Source organism: Ceratosolen solmsi, unplaced genomic scaffold (assembly GCF_000503995.2).
Source record: "Ceratosolen solmsi marchali unplaced genomic scaffold, CerSol_1.0 scaffold35, whole genome shotgun sequence".
Classification (NCBI taxonomy): Eukaryota; Metazoa; Arthropoda; class Insecta; order Hymenoptera; family Agaonidae; genus Ceratosolen; species Ceratosolen solmsi.
Genome location: NW_011948423.1, coordinates 4,876,819 through 4,891,788, shown reverse-complemented (window position 1 = coordinate 4,891,788; position 14,970 = coordinate 4,876,819). Strand labels below are relative to the sequence as shown.

Sequence of the window (14,970 nt, the reverse complement as noted above, 5' to 3'; positions counted from 1 at the left end):
GAATAATAAAATTTATTAAAAGTCACATTGATATTATTATGTAATGACGTTGATGTTAAGATGATGTAAAAATGTTTGGGATATTATAAATTTCCCTTTATTAATAATACGAATAATCTATAAAGAATTTAAAAGTTGACCGAGAACGCAGTTAATTATACTATAGAAAATGTAGTGGAGATGAAAAACAAATTGAATTTCTAAATAGTAAGAAAAATGTTATCATTACTTATAACATTATTTTAAAAATAATTTACTGTGTAGAATAAATTAGAATAAATTAATTTAGAATAAATTTTAATTATACAAAAACACTCTTGGTTTTATATATTTGTTAATTACTTGGATTTTTAATGCTGAATACAAAGTAAAGTCTACTAGGTATATTAAAGATAATTTTTTTTTTTTTTTTTTTTTTTTTTTTTTTTTTGTTCCAATTTAACAATAACTATTATTATTATTATTATTATTATTATTATAGTTATTATTGTAGTAGTAGTTGTTGTTGTTGCCGTGGTTGTGACGAAACAATCATAAATTTAATAAAGGAAAAGAAGATTGGGTGAATTTATAGAAAAATTAAAGACTAGAGAAATCTTATGAAATTAAAACATGACTTTAATTTATTGAGTGACATTTTTTTGTTTATAAAAATACTCCACGATAATATATATATATACATACATACATATATATATATATATATATATATATGCGAATATGAAGTTTTTATTTACATTGCGCATGCGTGGTAAATTAAATTTTAGTGATAATTTTTGCAGTGAATATCTAGTTTTTGATGATTTTAACGTTATATTTAGAAAGATTAAAAGTGCATACCATGGAATACATATAAAATATATATTACTTAATATTAAATGTTAAAAGCGAGATTTAGGAGCTTAAACACTCACAGACTGTGTATTATTATCATTATATAGTTAATGTTTTGTTTTATTAAATTAAATAGGGTTTCATTTGAAGTTCGCACGCCGAAATTTACTATATATAAATTTTTATTTAATGAAGCGACTCTTCGACGAAGAAGACATCGATTTAAATTTTCATAATTTACTTCTATGCGACTTTCTTGCTAGCGTTCTTATTATAATATATTCTCGTGACTTTTGAACATTCATAATTTCATGAGTACCACAGCGTATTGTAAATGCACCCTAAAGTATATTACATAGTAACTAAACCGTTCTGCTTTAGGGAAAAAAGTTGATTGAACGAATAGGATCGACTATTTTCATAAACTGCGATCCGGTGGTGTAGATTTCTAGCCTTCGTTAAAGCAGGCTGCTTGCTGTTCTTATAAAAAACTACGAGGAAATGGCTTGTTCAGTTATAGGGTACCCATTATTAAGGAATCCATCGGTAAGATTAACTCTATTTGCCTGCGAACATCTTGCATCGTTGCCCCAAGTAGTGAGAAATTTCTGTTTTAAGAATGTCAAAAATAAAATCGTTAGGTGTTATGTAAAACATTGCTTTATTTTCAAATTATTGAAATGGTTATTTCGGGGCAATGTAAAATATTTTTAATTAACATTGATAATTTCAGCGGGAGGAATTCTTTCTTTTTTCACTTAATCTGTCAAATTTTTTGTTATAGGTTCGTCATTATGTGGCTACAGCAGCAGCCGAATATACTCCAATGATTAGTGAATGTGTAAAAATAATAGCTGGCAAAACTATTATTGCCGCTGTTAACCCTACTAGTCCAGTTGCTCTCGTTTCAGTTATTTTCAAGTAATAATTTATTCCGCGATTGGTAGTTTATTAAAATTATAAAAAATTTGACTTGACCGGCTTTGTAAATATTGTTATATAGGGCTGGTCCACGTAATGAAAACTACGAATCAGAAGGAATTTCACACGCTATTAGAATTTGTGCTGGATTGACCACTAGTAAATCCAGTGCCTTTGGAATTGCAAGAAATGTTCAACAGCTCGGAGGATATTTGACAGTATCTTCTGAACGCGAATTTACATCTTACACCCTTAAAATTTATAAAAACAATCTGTAAGTTAATTTATTAAAGTCTCCATCTGTTTATAAATACAAATTTTTGTACTTACTAAAATGGTGTACACAGTAGTGATAATTATATATATATATATATATATATATATGTATATAAGAATATTGTAATAATGAATTACAGTGCCCCAGCTCTTCATTATTTAAGAGATGTTAGCGCCTGTCAATTATTTCGACATTGGGAAATAGCAGATGAAATTCCAAGATTACGTTACGAGTCGTCAACAATCCCTGATAATATACTGGCTATCGAATTACTTCATAAAGCTGCTTATAGAGAGGGACTTGGAAATTCCCTTTATTGTCCAAAAAGACATATTGGAAAATTTGGAACAGATGCCGTATGTAATTTATGATATATAATAGTTTAAAAATTTTTATGAAAGAAATTGCTTTAAATTTATAATTTAATTCTGGACAGTTAAATGAATTTGTTTCAAACTACTTCACTGGTTCCCGATGTGCGATTGTGAGTTCTGGCTTATCTTTCGAGAAATTGGAAGAATTTGCTTGTTCGGTGGATGCTTCCACTGAGATGTGTGGCGACATACCGTCTAAATACCATGAAAGAGAATGTCGTAAAGATCGTCTTTCTAATCTGGCGCACGTGGCTGTAGCAGTCGAAGGAAGTAGTTTTGAAAATCGTAAAGATTGTATTGCTTTTGCAATTTTACAAAAAATTGCGGGTCACGGCCCTCAAGTGAAACGAGGAGGGAGTCAAACTTCATTCTACAAAGCGGTTTCTCAAGCTAGTGAAGATATTTTTGCTGTAGGTGCTTTTAATGCAGTTTACAGCGACAGCGGACTATTTGGTTTTATTCTTAATGCTCCAAGTAAAACAGCAGGAAGCGTGAGTTCAGATAATTTCTATATTTAAATATTTATAACTTTATTTTGGAAAACTGCTTTTCATTCCAATTGCTCTTTTCAAGTTGGTCAAAGCTGGTGTACAATGGTTGCGATCGCTCCAAATTACAGATGAGGATGTTGTACGTGGAAAACAAAATTTTAAATTGGATGTTTTTGATACTGCTAATAGTATTCAAGCATATCACAATAACATTATACATCAATTACTATTTACAGACAAGATTGTATCTGTAGAGGATATTTTATGCGAAATTGATTCTATTTCCACGGATGATATCAAGCGTGTACGTTGAATATAAATATTGAATATAATTATCTTTAATGCACGTACATAAAAAATGTATATTAAACTATTTTAAAAAAACTTTTAACAGGTTGCTAATCGGGTGTCTAAGGGTAAAATTGCAATGGGTGCAGTTGGTAATTTAGAAACGGTTCCTTACATCCATCAATTGTAAAAGAGAACATTTATAGTATGACTAGTAAAGTTTTCAATTTTATAAGAACTGAAACGCAAATGTTATTAACTTACTATCTACAGTGTACCATAACGCATTGCAACCATCTAAATAACAATACTGTCTGCATGTATATAAAATAATGTAATAAAAATAAATAATTCGTTAAATTAATTAGAAAATTTGGTTTATTTTTATTTAATAGAATTTTATTTCTTCAATAGAATAAAATCTGTTGATATCATTTGGGGTAGATTTTAGCAATTTCCCACTCATTAACCTCTTAATCATTGGCCTAAGATTTTCTAAATCTCTTATTAGTTGGAGCTAAAAATTAAAATAAAAAATAAAATATATATATACATATATATGTGTGTGTGTGTGTGTGTGTGTGTGCTTGCATGCATATGTATATTAAGAAAGAATAAGAAAATGATTTATAAGTAAAAAGTGAAAATAATATTTACATGAATTTCGAGTGCTTCGTTCAGTTTATCAAAAAGTTTTAAAACTTGTATGTCACGAGATAATAAATAATGCTGATAATGTGAGTCTATCAAAAGCTTAGTCCATTCGTATAACTGACTATTTAATTTGTATTCAAATTCGAAAGTATGATTATTAATTACAGAACTTTCGTCATTAAGCTTATTGATCAAATAATTTAATAATTTTAAAATTTCGTCGAAATTTAATCCAATTCTAAGATGCGAGATAAGGGAAACATCCGTATAACAAATACTGAGAATTTTGTTTAAAAATTCTTTCTGTGAATTTTCCATAAATCCATTTTGTGTAGGAACTTCTGAATCACACGATGATCTTAAGCAAAATCCTAATACCTGAATCAATAAATCTTCAGGTAAGTCTTTTAAATTATCTAAACACCAAATAATAGATGCAATATCTTTATTTTCTATTAATTTTGGTATTAAATTACGATGTATTATGGCATCGCTCATTCCTTCGCGTAGAAAATTCGAAACTTGAGTGGCAACGTCACTAGCTAAATTACTTAAAGACACATGATTTATTTTATTTGATACAGATGTTCCCCAATCTGCTATCGTTGACTCTTGAATCACAACAATCTCATTATCTTCCTTAAAATTTTGATTTTTAAAATGCAATGTTGAGCCAAGCATTGCTTCTATTCTTTGTTCCGCTAAATAATAAGGTGCTATCGCTAAATGCCTGTTGGCTGCAAGTAATAGTTTGTCTTCAATTTTCCAAAGTTTAGCATCGCTAGTAAACAATTTTAACTTTTGAACTGCTTGAACCAATTTAAATTGTACATTATAGATGAGTAGAACAGCTCCTTCTTCATAAGCATCTGCGCCATAAGCAGCTATGGTACTTTCGTTTAAGGCAACCATCACAACTGGATATTTTGTATTGACAGATGTAATTACGCTGATGAGTGAGCCAGGAATAGAATCCATAGACGAATTAATTAATGGATAATTATACAATCTTCCATGCGACCCTAATGATAAAAATAATTATTTCAATTTTTATAATAATATAATTTACAAATAGCTTTATAGATTTATTATAAACATACACAGCGTTAATAAATAAGCATTGTTTTCATCTTGCATAACAACATGACCAACCAAACTTTCAGAGGCCCTTTTCAATTCTATTCTAACTATTTGATCCGATTCTTGTATATAATTTTCATTTTTTAATGGAACAACGATATAACTAGTGACTTGGGCTAATTTTACGAGGGCGCACAAATATATTTTATCTTTTACAGAAACTAATTGGCAGTTTAATATTTTTTCATCGGATTCTAAAATCCCAGGACTATTCCATGTTTTTCTGTTTTCAAGGGCCCATTTTAGAGACACGGTAGCACCATTTTGCATAACTAAAATAGGTGGAACATTTTTCAAAGTAAGAATTGTATGAATAGACGATAAGACTTTGTATTTCTTAACATTGTCCAAACTCGTTTCATTTTCTTGCCAAATTCTAATACTTTTTCCATTAAAAGCTGCAACATAATTCTTTGACGTTTCATCAAAAATAACTTTAGTAGTTAAACGCTCTTTACTAGACCAACTGCTAACTTGTTTCAGGCTTTGAAGCTGTAAAATCGTCAAATCATAGAATGTATGGATTATCGGTTTTAATTTAATGAAAAGGAGAAAGTAAAGCGAAATCTCGGCAAATAAAATGTAATATAAATAATTAGATAAATTAAATACCGAACCTTATATCTTATTACGATATTTCTACCAAGTGTAACAATTGCACAACCAGGATTCGAATCTGCTTCTACACCAAGCAAATTCTGTTGATCAATTAGCGGGCACAGCGTATAATATGAATTCAAACGAGCCATCGTTCTTTCAAATCCTATCGAATCTTTAATTTTTTTCAAATCCCTATCTTAAAATTACAATTAATACGCCCACTTAAACCAAGTTATATACAATAAAAACATGCACATGGCACATAACCTGCGAGTGCACCTTAATTTTTATCAACTTATCTCTAAAGGGCGCAAGATTGCTCAAATGCTTTATTTATTACATTAATTTATGAATTTACGAATAAAAAAAAACGACTGAATGTAAAAAGTTTTATGCGAATCTCTTGGGAAGACCAACAAATACAACACTTTTAATATGCCGCTACGAAGTGTAGAATGTCGGTAGTAGTCATTACTATTGGATTTATTTTTTATTGTTGATACTCGCTAGCGATTGATTAATACATGTGTTTTCGGGCTGACTTACGCCCACTTTTCACGTGGACAGTTAATGAGGATGCGACAATATTTGAATTGTGATAATCTTCGATTTAAATTTCTAATTTACTTTCTTAACTCTGCTTATATAATTCATGAAAAATATTCTTCGATATCTTTGATTGTATTTTTTCTTAGATCGTGTTACTTTACAATACGTAAAAGACGTCGGTTATTCAGTATATGAAATATAATATTCATGAAGTTTAAGAATAAATTGTACAATTAAAATTTCTAATATGAAATGCGTTTCTGTGATCTCCCGAAATATGTATATTTGAAAGCCATTGTTCATCTATATATATATATATATATATATATATTTTTTTTATATATATAAATATATTTTAAATACTACCGGAAGTTCAGTTATCCAGTAAATACGATTCTATAAATCTGTATTTGTTTCCTAAGAATTCATAAAAATAAATTATCTATTGTACTTTATATTAAACGCGTGCTAAAATAACGTAGTTTTTCTTTTTTTTTTTTTTTTTTTTTTGACGATTCCTTCAATCTTCCTTCAACACAACCTTCCGGATAGTCAAAAGGTGTGTAAGGTATGGAATTTTGTCTGCTAGAGGCAGTTCTATTATTTTTATCCAACATCTTTAATATATGATGGACGATCTCATTATAGTCAGTTCTGGTTGAAATGTAAAGGTGAAAATTTGTACATTTGATATCGTACATTGAGAAAGTGAATAATAACGATGAGTTACCAAGTGCGTTGTAAATTGTTTATTGTAATTATGCGTTTAGATTTGCAATTTACGGAGTAGTTGTGTTAGATTAATATTTAAAAATATGGCTGCAACAAGGCATACCTTACAAAGAGAGATCTTTACCGTAAATGATGAAAAAATACTTAGTATCTGTCATGTTTGCAAGGCTTATAAAAAAAAGAAGAGTAGTTTTCTTTGCCTTGTTTCAGCAACAGATACTCCTGAAACATTTATGGTGTATCAAGTAAAACGAAATAATGATAAGAGTGCTTTTAAAAAAAAGCAATGTTGGTTATTATCCGATATAAGAATAATCGATGGCATTAATGCAGATTCGATGGATCTTGAATTACACATTGACAAAATTTATAAATGGTCGACCACAAATTCTCAGGAAAGGCGAAATTTTATCAATAATTTATACACGGTGTCCTGTGGCTTGCCACAAAGGCCGGAGTTCAAAAATATACCAAAAGAGTGGTTAACGGCAGAATCGTCTAGTATTGTTTCTAACGATAACAGCACCATGGGATATAATTCTGGTAAATGTACACAAAATCACGGCATATACAAAAGTATCGATGGTTTGAATTTATATAAAATAATTGTCATATATAAGCTATAATAAAGTATATCGATGCTCTATACAATAATATTTTAATCTTAATAATATTTAAGATTCAAATATGTATAATATAACATTTTATCTATTCCATTGTATCTTTTTATATATCTATTTTTTTTTTTTTTTTTTTTTTTTTTTTTTCTTTCAAATAGTTTAGCTTGAATTTATTTGTTATTTTACATTGTTTAAAAAAATATGACTGTAATAAAAATTGTTTCAGATTTTTTGCAATCGCCTTTAATTGCAGGAGAATATCAACCAATAACGAATAAAGAAGCAACAGATTTATCATCTTTGATGGAAAATTGTTATTACGCGGTTTCAAATGCAGAGCTTTTTATGGATACATTATCGAAAGACTTATCTATACTCGATGGTGTATGTATGAAGTTTAGGATTATAATAATATTTATATATCCGCGCATAATTAAATAAGAAAATAGTTATTTTATAATGTATATTGTACAATAATTAATTTAATATTATAATATTGATTTATTAAAAATAGATCTAGTTTATTTTATTTTACAAAAATTTGTGTCGTATCTCCAGATGAATTCTATTATCCGATCCCTTTTTTCATTAGTGTTTTATATTAGTTTTCTTCAGTACTCGATTTATTCTAAATGTCAATAGCGATATTAAACATTGTATCGTCATAAGTTTGATTGGCTTTAATTGTACTATTCATTATTCGTCAAAATTATTGCAACATTAATAATTTAATTGAGTTATAAATATTTTTTCAGGAAAATATACAATCTGTTTTAGCATCTGAACCACAGGTACTACAATTAATGAGCGGTATTGAAGCAGCCATTAACGAAGCTTCTTTAGTCGAAGCACAATTAACCGTTTATGATGAGGCACTAGGAAGAATTAGAGAAGCAATGGAACGTGTTGGTCAAAAGAATCACGCAATCCACATTGCAAATCGAAATGCAAAGCTTTTATTAGAACAGTTGGAAGTAGTAATAGTACGTACTTATTGTCTTTAAAAACTTTTTCCTATAAAAAAAAAAATTGTCCTATTAATTATAAAGATATCATTATAAATTATATTTCAATAAAGCTCTAACAATGTATGGCTTATATTTTTTTAACTTTAATATATATTAATAATTATATTTAAATTTAAGACACAACTTACTGTTTCAAACGAGCATCAAAGAATATTGAATGAAGCTGAGCTCCCAGGGCATAAAAATGAACTTATTGTTGCTGGTACTGAATTACTGAAAGCAATTTCATTTCCTTTACCATTGGGCTTAGACAAATTAAGTGCTGTAGCAGAACAAAAGAAAAGGCTAGATAAATTAAGAGCTAAATTTTCCTTATTAGTGGCTAGACATCTTAATAATTTATTTATTCATTTGGTAATAAATCACTATATACATACGCATTCATTGGCTATTACTTCTGAAAATATCAATAAAAAATATATTCCTTTTTTACTTAGGGTAATGATATAGGAGAAACAATTGCTCTAACAAATACAACGGTACAGCAACCAAATGTTATTACATCATCGTCTACAAACCAAAAAAGTGATTTTAAGCTATCGACACATCAAGTTATTCAAAAAGAACTTGAACCGTATACTGAATTAATGAAATTATTACAAGCATTAGATCAAAAAGCTTTTACTCAATTAACTAAAGTCTATACTAAAACTATGGGCTCATTGTATCAAAGAAACTTCAAATTCTTCTTTGAAGAAGCCAAAGATCGTCTTATTATTAGACGTCTTCAACACCACCAACATCATTGTATGTAAAATTTATATTTGAGAATTAAACGGTATTATATTATTATTATATTTATGAAAATAAAGAAATTTATTAATATTTGCAATACAATATTTAATACAAAGCACACTCGACAAGTAAATCGAGTGGTAATGTAGCACCAAAAGCAGACACTGAAACAATCAATTCATCATCACCACCCGTTTGTCTTCTTAGTAATGAAGTATGGTCTCCACAAGGTGAAGGAGCTTTGCTCGACTCCGTTTTGGATAATGTACTCTCACAATTGCAACCCGTTTGCCTTGCTGAACAAGCATTTTGCATCACATTCCTTCATTTAGATTCATTTCTTTCGGCATCGACAAAGGTAATATAATAATTCACGATTATATGTTTTTTATTATATATAGTTTATTATTATTCTTTTTATTTAGGTGAATCTACAAGTTGCTAAGGACGAATCTAGTAGTTGCAGCAGTGGTAATAGTGGTGCTGACGATATTCATGGCTTAGCAAGTCCTGGATCAACTAATATAAACGATCTCACAAAGTTGGAGCGACAAGTTAATGAGCAAGTCAGAGCGACGATGGCTGCTATATTTCCATCATTGGAAACAGAATTAAACAATTTAATAACTTTTCTTGAAAAGATAGACAGTTTGTAAGTTAGTTTATGATGATATTTATGTTAAAATTACATAGAATTTGTCGCCAGTGCGATTATTTTATTTAATCACATTTTGTATAAATAAAAATTATATATACACAATAATTATCTGGGAACGATAGTTTTTTTAATTACATTTATATGTAATAAGTATTGATGTTGTTCCAGTTGGTGTATGTATGTACTAGTGCGTCTATCACAACATGTGATGTCCGCGCAAGACACTGGATCATTTTTATCAATGACTTTTGCTTCAGCGCTTGTTCAAGCTAAGCGAGCTTTTGACAAGTTTATGCAAATGCAACAGCAGTCTGTACTTGACACCAAAATTAATCGAAGAAATAAATGTGGAATTTTACCATATGTAGAGAATTTTGGACTATTTGCTAAGACGGCAGAAAATATTTTCAAGAATTCTGATAGGAAAATTGATTTGGAAAAATGGTACACTAAATTAATAGCCACAATGTTTGAGGCTATAATATCCCACAGTACAGAACATCATAAAACGCCACCAGAAGTTGTAAAAATGGGTATGTTCTATTCTTATTACATATTACAGTTAATATCATCATAATAACTAAGACTAAAATTTTCATCCAAATGCTACAAATTGATGTTTACACATTCAATATTTGCTATTACATATATATATATATATATATATATATCAATTTTTTGTAACAATATTAAAATCTATTGAAATATAAAAAATGCGTTTACTTTTAAATAAAAAGTTGATTTAAAAATTATGCATTCAGAAATTGAAATACACAATTATTGTATATAGATGAATAACCAAACAAATGCATTTTCAAAGTAAAGAATGGATAAAATTATATTTAAAGTACAAATGAAACTTTAAGTAATTTAAATAATTTAATTGGTTATATAAAATTATTATATTTAGTTTTATTTGAATTAATTTTCTAAATTTTAAGATTCTATTAAATTATTTAAGATTTAATTGTCAAATCAAAATGTTTTAAAGTATTTATATTTTTATTATCAGATATTACATATCTAGATATTACGCAATTGAACAATTTATCGATGTATTACGTTATAGTGTTAGCGTACTTGGATCAGCCGCTATAAAATAAACAATAAAAGTATTGTTTAAATTGATATTGTTCCTTTATATAATGATAATAATTTTTTGTATAATAGTAATTAACGTTACACATCTTTTTGAAAAATTTTTTCGTCTATTATTAATAAGCGGTATTTTCATTTCTTAAAGAGAATTTTCACCATTTACACGATCTCTTATCACAATTAAAAATATCGGTATTGGATCATCAACGTAAGGAAGCAAAACAAAAATACCAAGAGGCGTTAAAAGCTTACGTAACTCGTTATTTTGGACGACCTTTAGAAAAATTAAATGTAAAAAGATTTATACTTTCGTACTTTATTATGTTAGTACATAATTATTCTAAATTTTAATAAATTCTATTTCATTTACATTTATGCCGAAAAATATACATAGTTTTTCTTTGATGGCGTACAAGCAAAAGTCGGAGCTGGTGTTAAAGAATCGGAAATTAGTTATCAAATGGCCTTCAGTAGACAAGAGCTCAGAAGAGTTGTTAAAGAATATCCTGCAAGAGAAGTGAAAAAAGGTCTTGAACATTTATATAGGAAAGTAGAGAAACATTTATGCGAAGAAGAAAATTTGTTACAAGTAAGAACGATATTCAAACTTATCCATTGCGATTATAAAGCCATAGAACTGCAATATTAGAGTTAACAATATTTTATTTTTATTAGGTCGTTTGGAGAGAAATGCAAGGTGAATTTATTGCTCAATATATAAATATTGAAGAACTTATTCAACGCTGTTACCCAGATAGTAATGTAACTTTAGAATTTACTATTCAAAATATTTTGGAATTCTTTTCAGAAATTGCACTATCCCATTGAAATCTAACGAAATATTTTTTTTTTTTTTTTTTTTTTTTTTTTGTTGTATTTATTTCAAAACTATTAGATAATAAATATTTTTACAGCATATTTTTATTTCTTTCACTTCTTAGTCTGTTCTATTTTTTATAAATTGTCGAGTAGAATATTTTCGATAAGTTTAATCCGATTTTAATATTTGCCATTTAATAATATTTACATACTTATTATATTATTAATATAATAATTATTAATTTCATAATCCTCAAATAAATAAAGAAATCCTAGACACTGTAATATATTATTTGTATTTTTATATTACAATTTTGTTAAATGGTAATTTGGTGGTGATAATAATTTAACTTCATTCTATTTAGCTGCGTAAACAAATTCATTAAAGTAAACAAGAGATGGAGATGTTATGATTAAAATGTATCTCATTAAATATTATTTTGAATAAAATGAAAAAATTGAACTACGTGTAATAATCGAGAATATAAATGCGCAATCTATCATTATCTTACAATTAACTCGCAGCTGTTTAAAACAGTCTATTCAATGATTTTTGTAAAAAAAAAAAAAACCATTATTGTTTTAAACTATCAGAAAGTTAATAAAAAGATATTTTAATGCAATGTGGATAGTGTTAAAAGTTCGTATTTCATGAGTGTTTTATCATATTGTTTATTCAACAGGATAAGCAATAGACATGATATAGGTATTATGATATGAGAAACGGTTAAATTGAAAGAAAGAGTTGTTCAATCACAATTGTTGTTATGAATCCAATAATATTAGTTACAATTATGAATCGGCATGATCTCGGACTGAAATGTTATTTTATTCAATCTTGTATCATGTTTTAAAAATTCGTTGAATTGCTAATTCTAGCGCATAACTCGAGTGCACTGCACCCGGCTTTTTAAAAAAAAGTTTCGTTTGGCATAATTTTTCATTTCACGATTTTAGTTTCATATAATTTGTAATGCTGTGTCTCTCGTGTGATAATATTAAATGATAAAATCAGTTTGAAAATTGCAAACTAAAGGGTATTATTTAAAATTCTTATACGAACAGTTGATATTTGAAATTATAATATAAGTAATTAAATAACGTAAAAGTAAATGCAATAGATTTTTGTAAATTAAAATTTGAAGTAAAAATGTTTAATATGGAGGATTAATTTTAAGAATGATCATATATTTTTTAAAAACTAGCAGCTTCGCTTTACACATTTTCATTAAATAAATGATAATTTATATAATTAATAGTATGATCGATATATGTAATTATATTTAAAGGCCTTTTTGTGTAATAATAATAATAATAATGATAATAATGATAATGATGATGATAATAATAATAATAATAATAACAGCGCAATTTGTTTAACGAACGTTAATATAGGATATAGTTATTTAGCATGAAATGTAAAATCATTCCTATATAAAGATTTTTAACATCTTAAAGTTTTTTGATATTTACAATTGTATGCATTCATTGCAAGAATATAATTGTCAAATGAACGAAAAGAGATAAATAAAATTTTTTTTTTTGACTTTCCTAAAATTCTATTACAAAACGAGATCCTAATCACTATTCTCTGTTCTCCTCCATCTCGCCCTCTCTCTCTTTCTCTCTCTCTCTCTCTCTCTCTCTCTCTCTCTCTCTCTCTCTCTCTCTGCTTATTTATTGGTCACGTTTAGAGTATACCGTATGCGTCTATGCTTTAGTCGGACTGATGGCCAATGTTAATCAGTGGTTATGATCTTTCAAACATATTAATTTTATTTAAAGACTATAATATATTGGGAAAAAAATTTAACATGTATATTATATTTCGTGTAATACTGAGTATTATGCATTTTTTATTTATTGTATATTATTTTGTGCAACAAAAATGTATTTGGTTAATGTTAACTGTACAACATTGTAGATATTTAAATAAAAATAAGTGTAATTATTCGATTGTAAATTTAAGAAACCATTTGATTGCAACATCAAAGTTTCCAAAACATTTAGCAATTTTATTGGGACAAGAAGAAATATCTATTACTGATGTTGTGAGGCTTATTAGTTGGTGTACAATAGCAGAAATTCCTTATGTTAGCTTTTATGATCATAAAGGTAAATGAAAATAATGTAAAAAATACATGCCCCTTGATTATGTTGTACAATACATTTTTCTTTAATTGTTTTTAGGTATTTTACAGAAAAATGAAACACTTATTAGGAAAAAATTTGACGAATTAGAGCCTCTTCTTGCACGAAATATTGAATGGTCAAATTTGCCAAGCAATGAAGTCAGTAATAGCCAAAGTGTGAGTGACCTAAGTCATAGTAAAAGTGATTCAGTTTGTACAAGAGTTATTAATGATGATGCAACTGATATATTTAATAAATATAAGACAAGAATTAAAATATTTTCGTACATCGATGGCAAAGAGAAAATTGTTAGTTTAACTAAAACTTTAGCAAAATATATTGACTTAAATATGCTTCAAGAGAAAGACATAACGTCAGAATTACTTAATAAAGAATTGAATTTATATGTTAAAATGCCAGATCCTGATATTGCTATCGTTTTCGGCAAAATCCTATGTACTTATGGATTTATGCCCTGGCAAACTAGAGTAACTGAATTTTTGTAAGTGTTAATACCTTTAATTAAATTACATTTCAGTAATTAATTTTGAAATTAGGATTATCGATGGCTTAAGTATTTATTAATAGTAAAATTAATTTATTAAATTAAATAATAAATTAATAATAATTTTAATATTTTATTGTATTCAAATTCATTGAATTACATGGTCAATTGATTTGTATTATTTTTAAATTTTATTGAAAAGACTGAATTAAGTTACATTACTTTAATCATTCGCTTAAGTTATTTACAGTGAAAATTTATAATTTCAAATCATGTAATTTTATTTTATTTTTCTAGTGTTATACCAACTCATCATGGTATATCATCCGTTAACTTTATAGAAACATTGATCAAGTTTAGTGAATGCCGGCAACGCTATGGGAAGTAAAAAGATGTAATTACAACTTCAATATGTTCAGTCTTTATAAATATGTAAATGAGCAACTAGAATTCAAATGGGATATTAATTATTTTGAAAATTATACATTTTTTCATAATTATTTTCATTGTAAAA

At 27.5% G+C, this 14,970-nt stretch overlaps 4 protein-coding genes across 4 annotated transcripts; 3 read left to right on the top strand and 1 right to left on the bottom strand.

Annotated features, from left to right (window-relative positions):
• Positions 1-1,187: 1,187 nt before the first annotated feature.
• UQCR-C2 (Ubiquinol-cytochrome c reductase core protein 2) lies at positions 1,188-3,557 on the top strand. The gene is made up of 7 exons (XM_011499597.1): positions 1,188-1,380; positions 1,619-1,755; positions 1,838-2,029; positions 2,172-2,388; positions 2,469-2,897; positions 2,980-3,201; positions 3,292-3,557. The coding sequence occupies exons 1-7, from the start codon at positions 1,336-1,338 to the stop codon at positions 3,373-3,375; spliced, it is 1,326 nt and encodes a 441-aa protein (XP_011497899.1). The 5' UTR covers positions 1,188-1,335; the 3' UTR covers positions 3,376-3,557.
• Positions 3,558-3,559: 2 nt separating this feature from the next.
• Positions 3,560-5,770, bottom strand: LOC105362222 (nucleolar protein 11). The gene is made up of 4 exons (XM_011499596.1): positions 5,597-5,770; positions 4,940-5,471; positions 3,843-4,861; positions 3,560-3,702 (listed from the first exon to the last, which is right to left on the bottom strand). Exons 1-4 carry the CDS (start codon positions 5,726-5,728, stop codon positions 3,574-3,576), a joined length of 1,812 nt encoding a protein of 603 aa, XP_011497898.1. The 5' UTR covers positions 5,729-5,770; the 3' UTR covers positions 3,560-3,573.
• Positions 5,771-6,699: 929 nt separating this feature from the next.
• Sec3 (exocyst complex component Sec3) lies at positions 6,700-11,833 on the top strand. The gene is made up of 11 exons (XM_011499595.1): positions 6,700-7,403; positions 7,707-7,864; positions 8,236-8,463; positions 8,626-8,862; positions 8,946-9,255; positions 9,360-9,601; positions 9,669-9,895; positions 10,070-10,434; positions 11,145-11,290; positions 11,394-11,588; positions 11,675-11,833. Exons 1-11 carry the CDS (start codon positions 6,944-6,946, stop codon positions 11,825-11,827), a joined length of 2,721 nt encoding a protein of 906 aa, XP_011497897.1. The 5' UTR covers positions 6,700-6,943; the 3' UTR covers positions 11,828-11,833.
• Positions 11,834-13,719: 1,886 nt separating this feature from the next.
• On the top strand, positions 13,720-14,942 carry Tango14 (transport and golgi organization 14). Its single transcript, XM_011499847.1, has 3 exons — positions 13,720-13,933; positions 14,009-14,453; positions 14,754-14,942. The coding sequence occupies exons 1-3, from the start codon at positions 13,720-13,722 to the stop codon at positions 14,842-14,844; spliced, it is 750 nt and encodes a 249-aa protein (XP_011498149.1). The 3' UTR covers positions 14,845-14,942.
• The last annotated feature ends 28 nt before the right edge of the window (positions 14,943-14,970 follow it).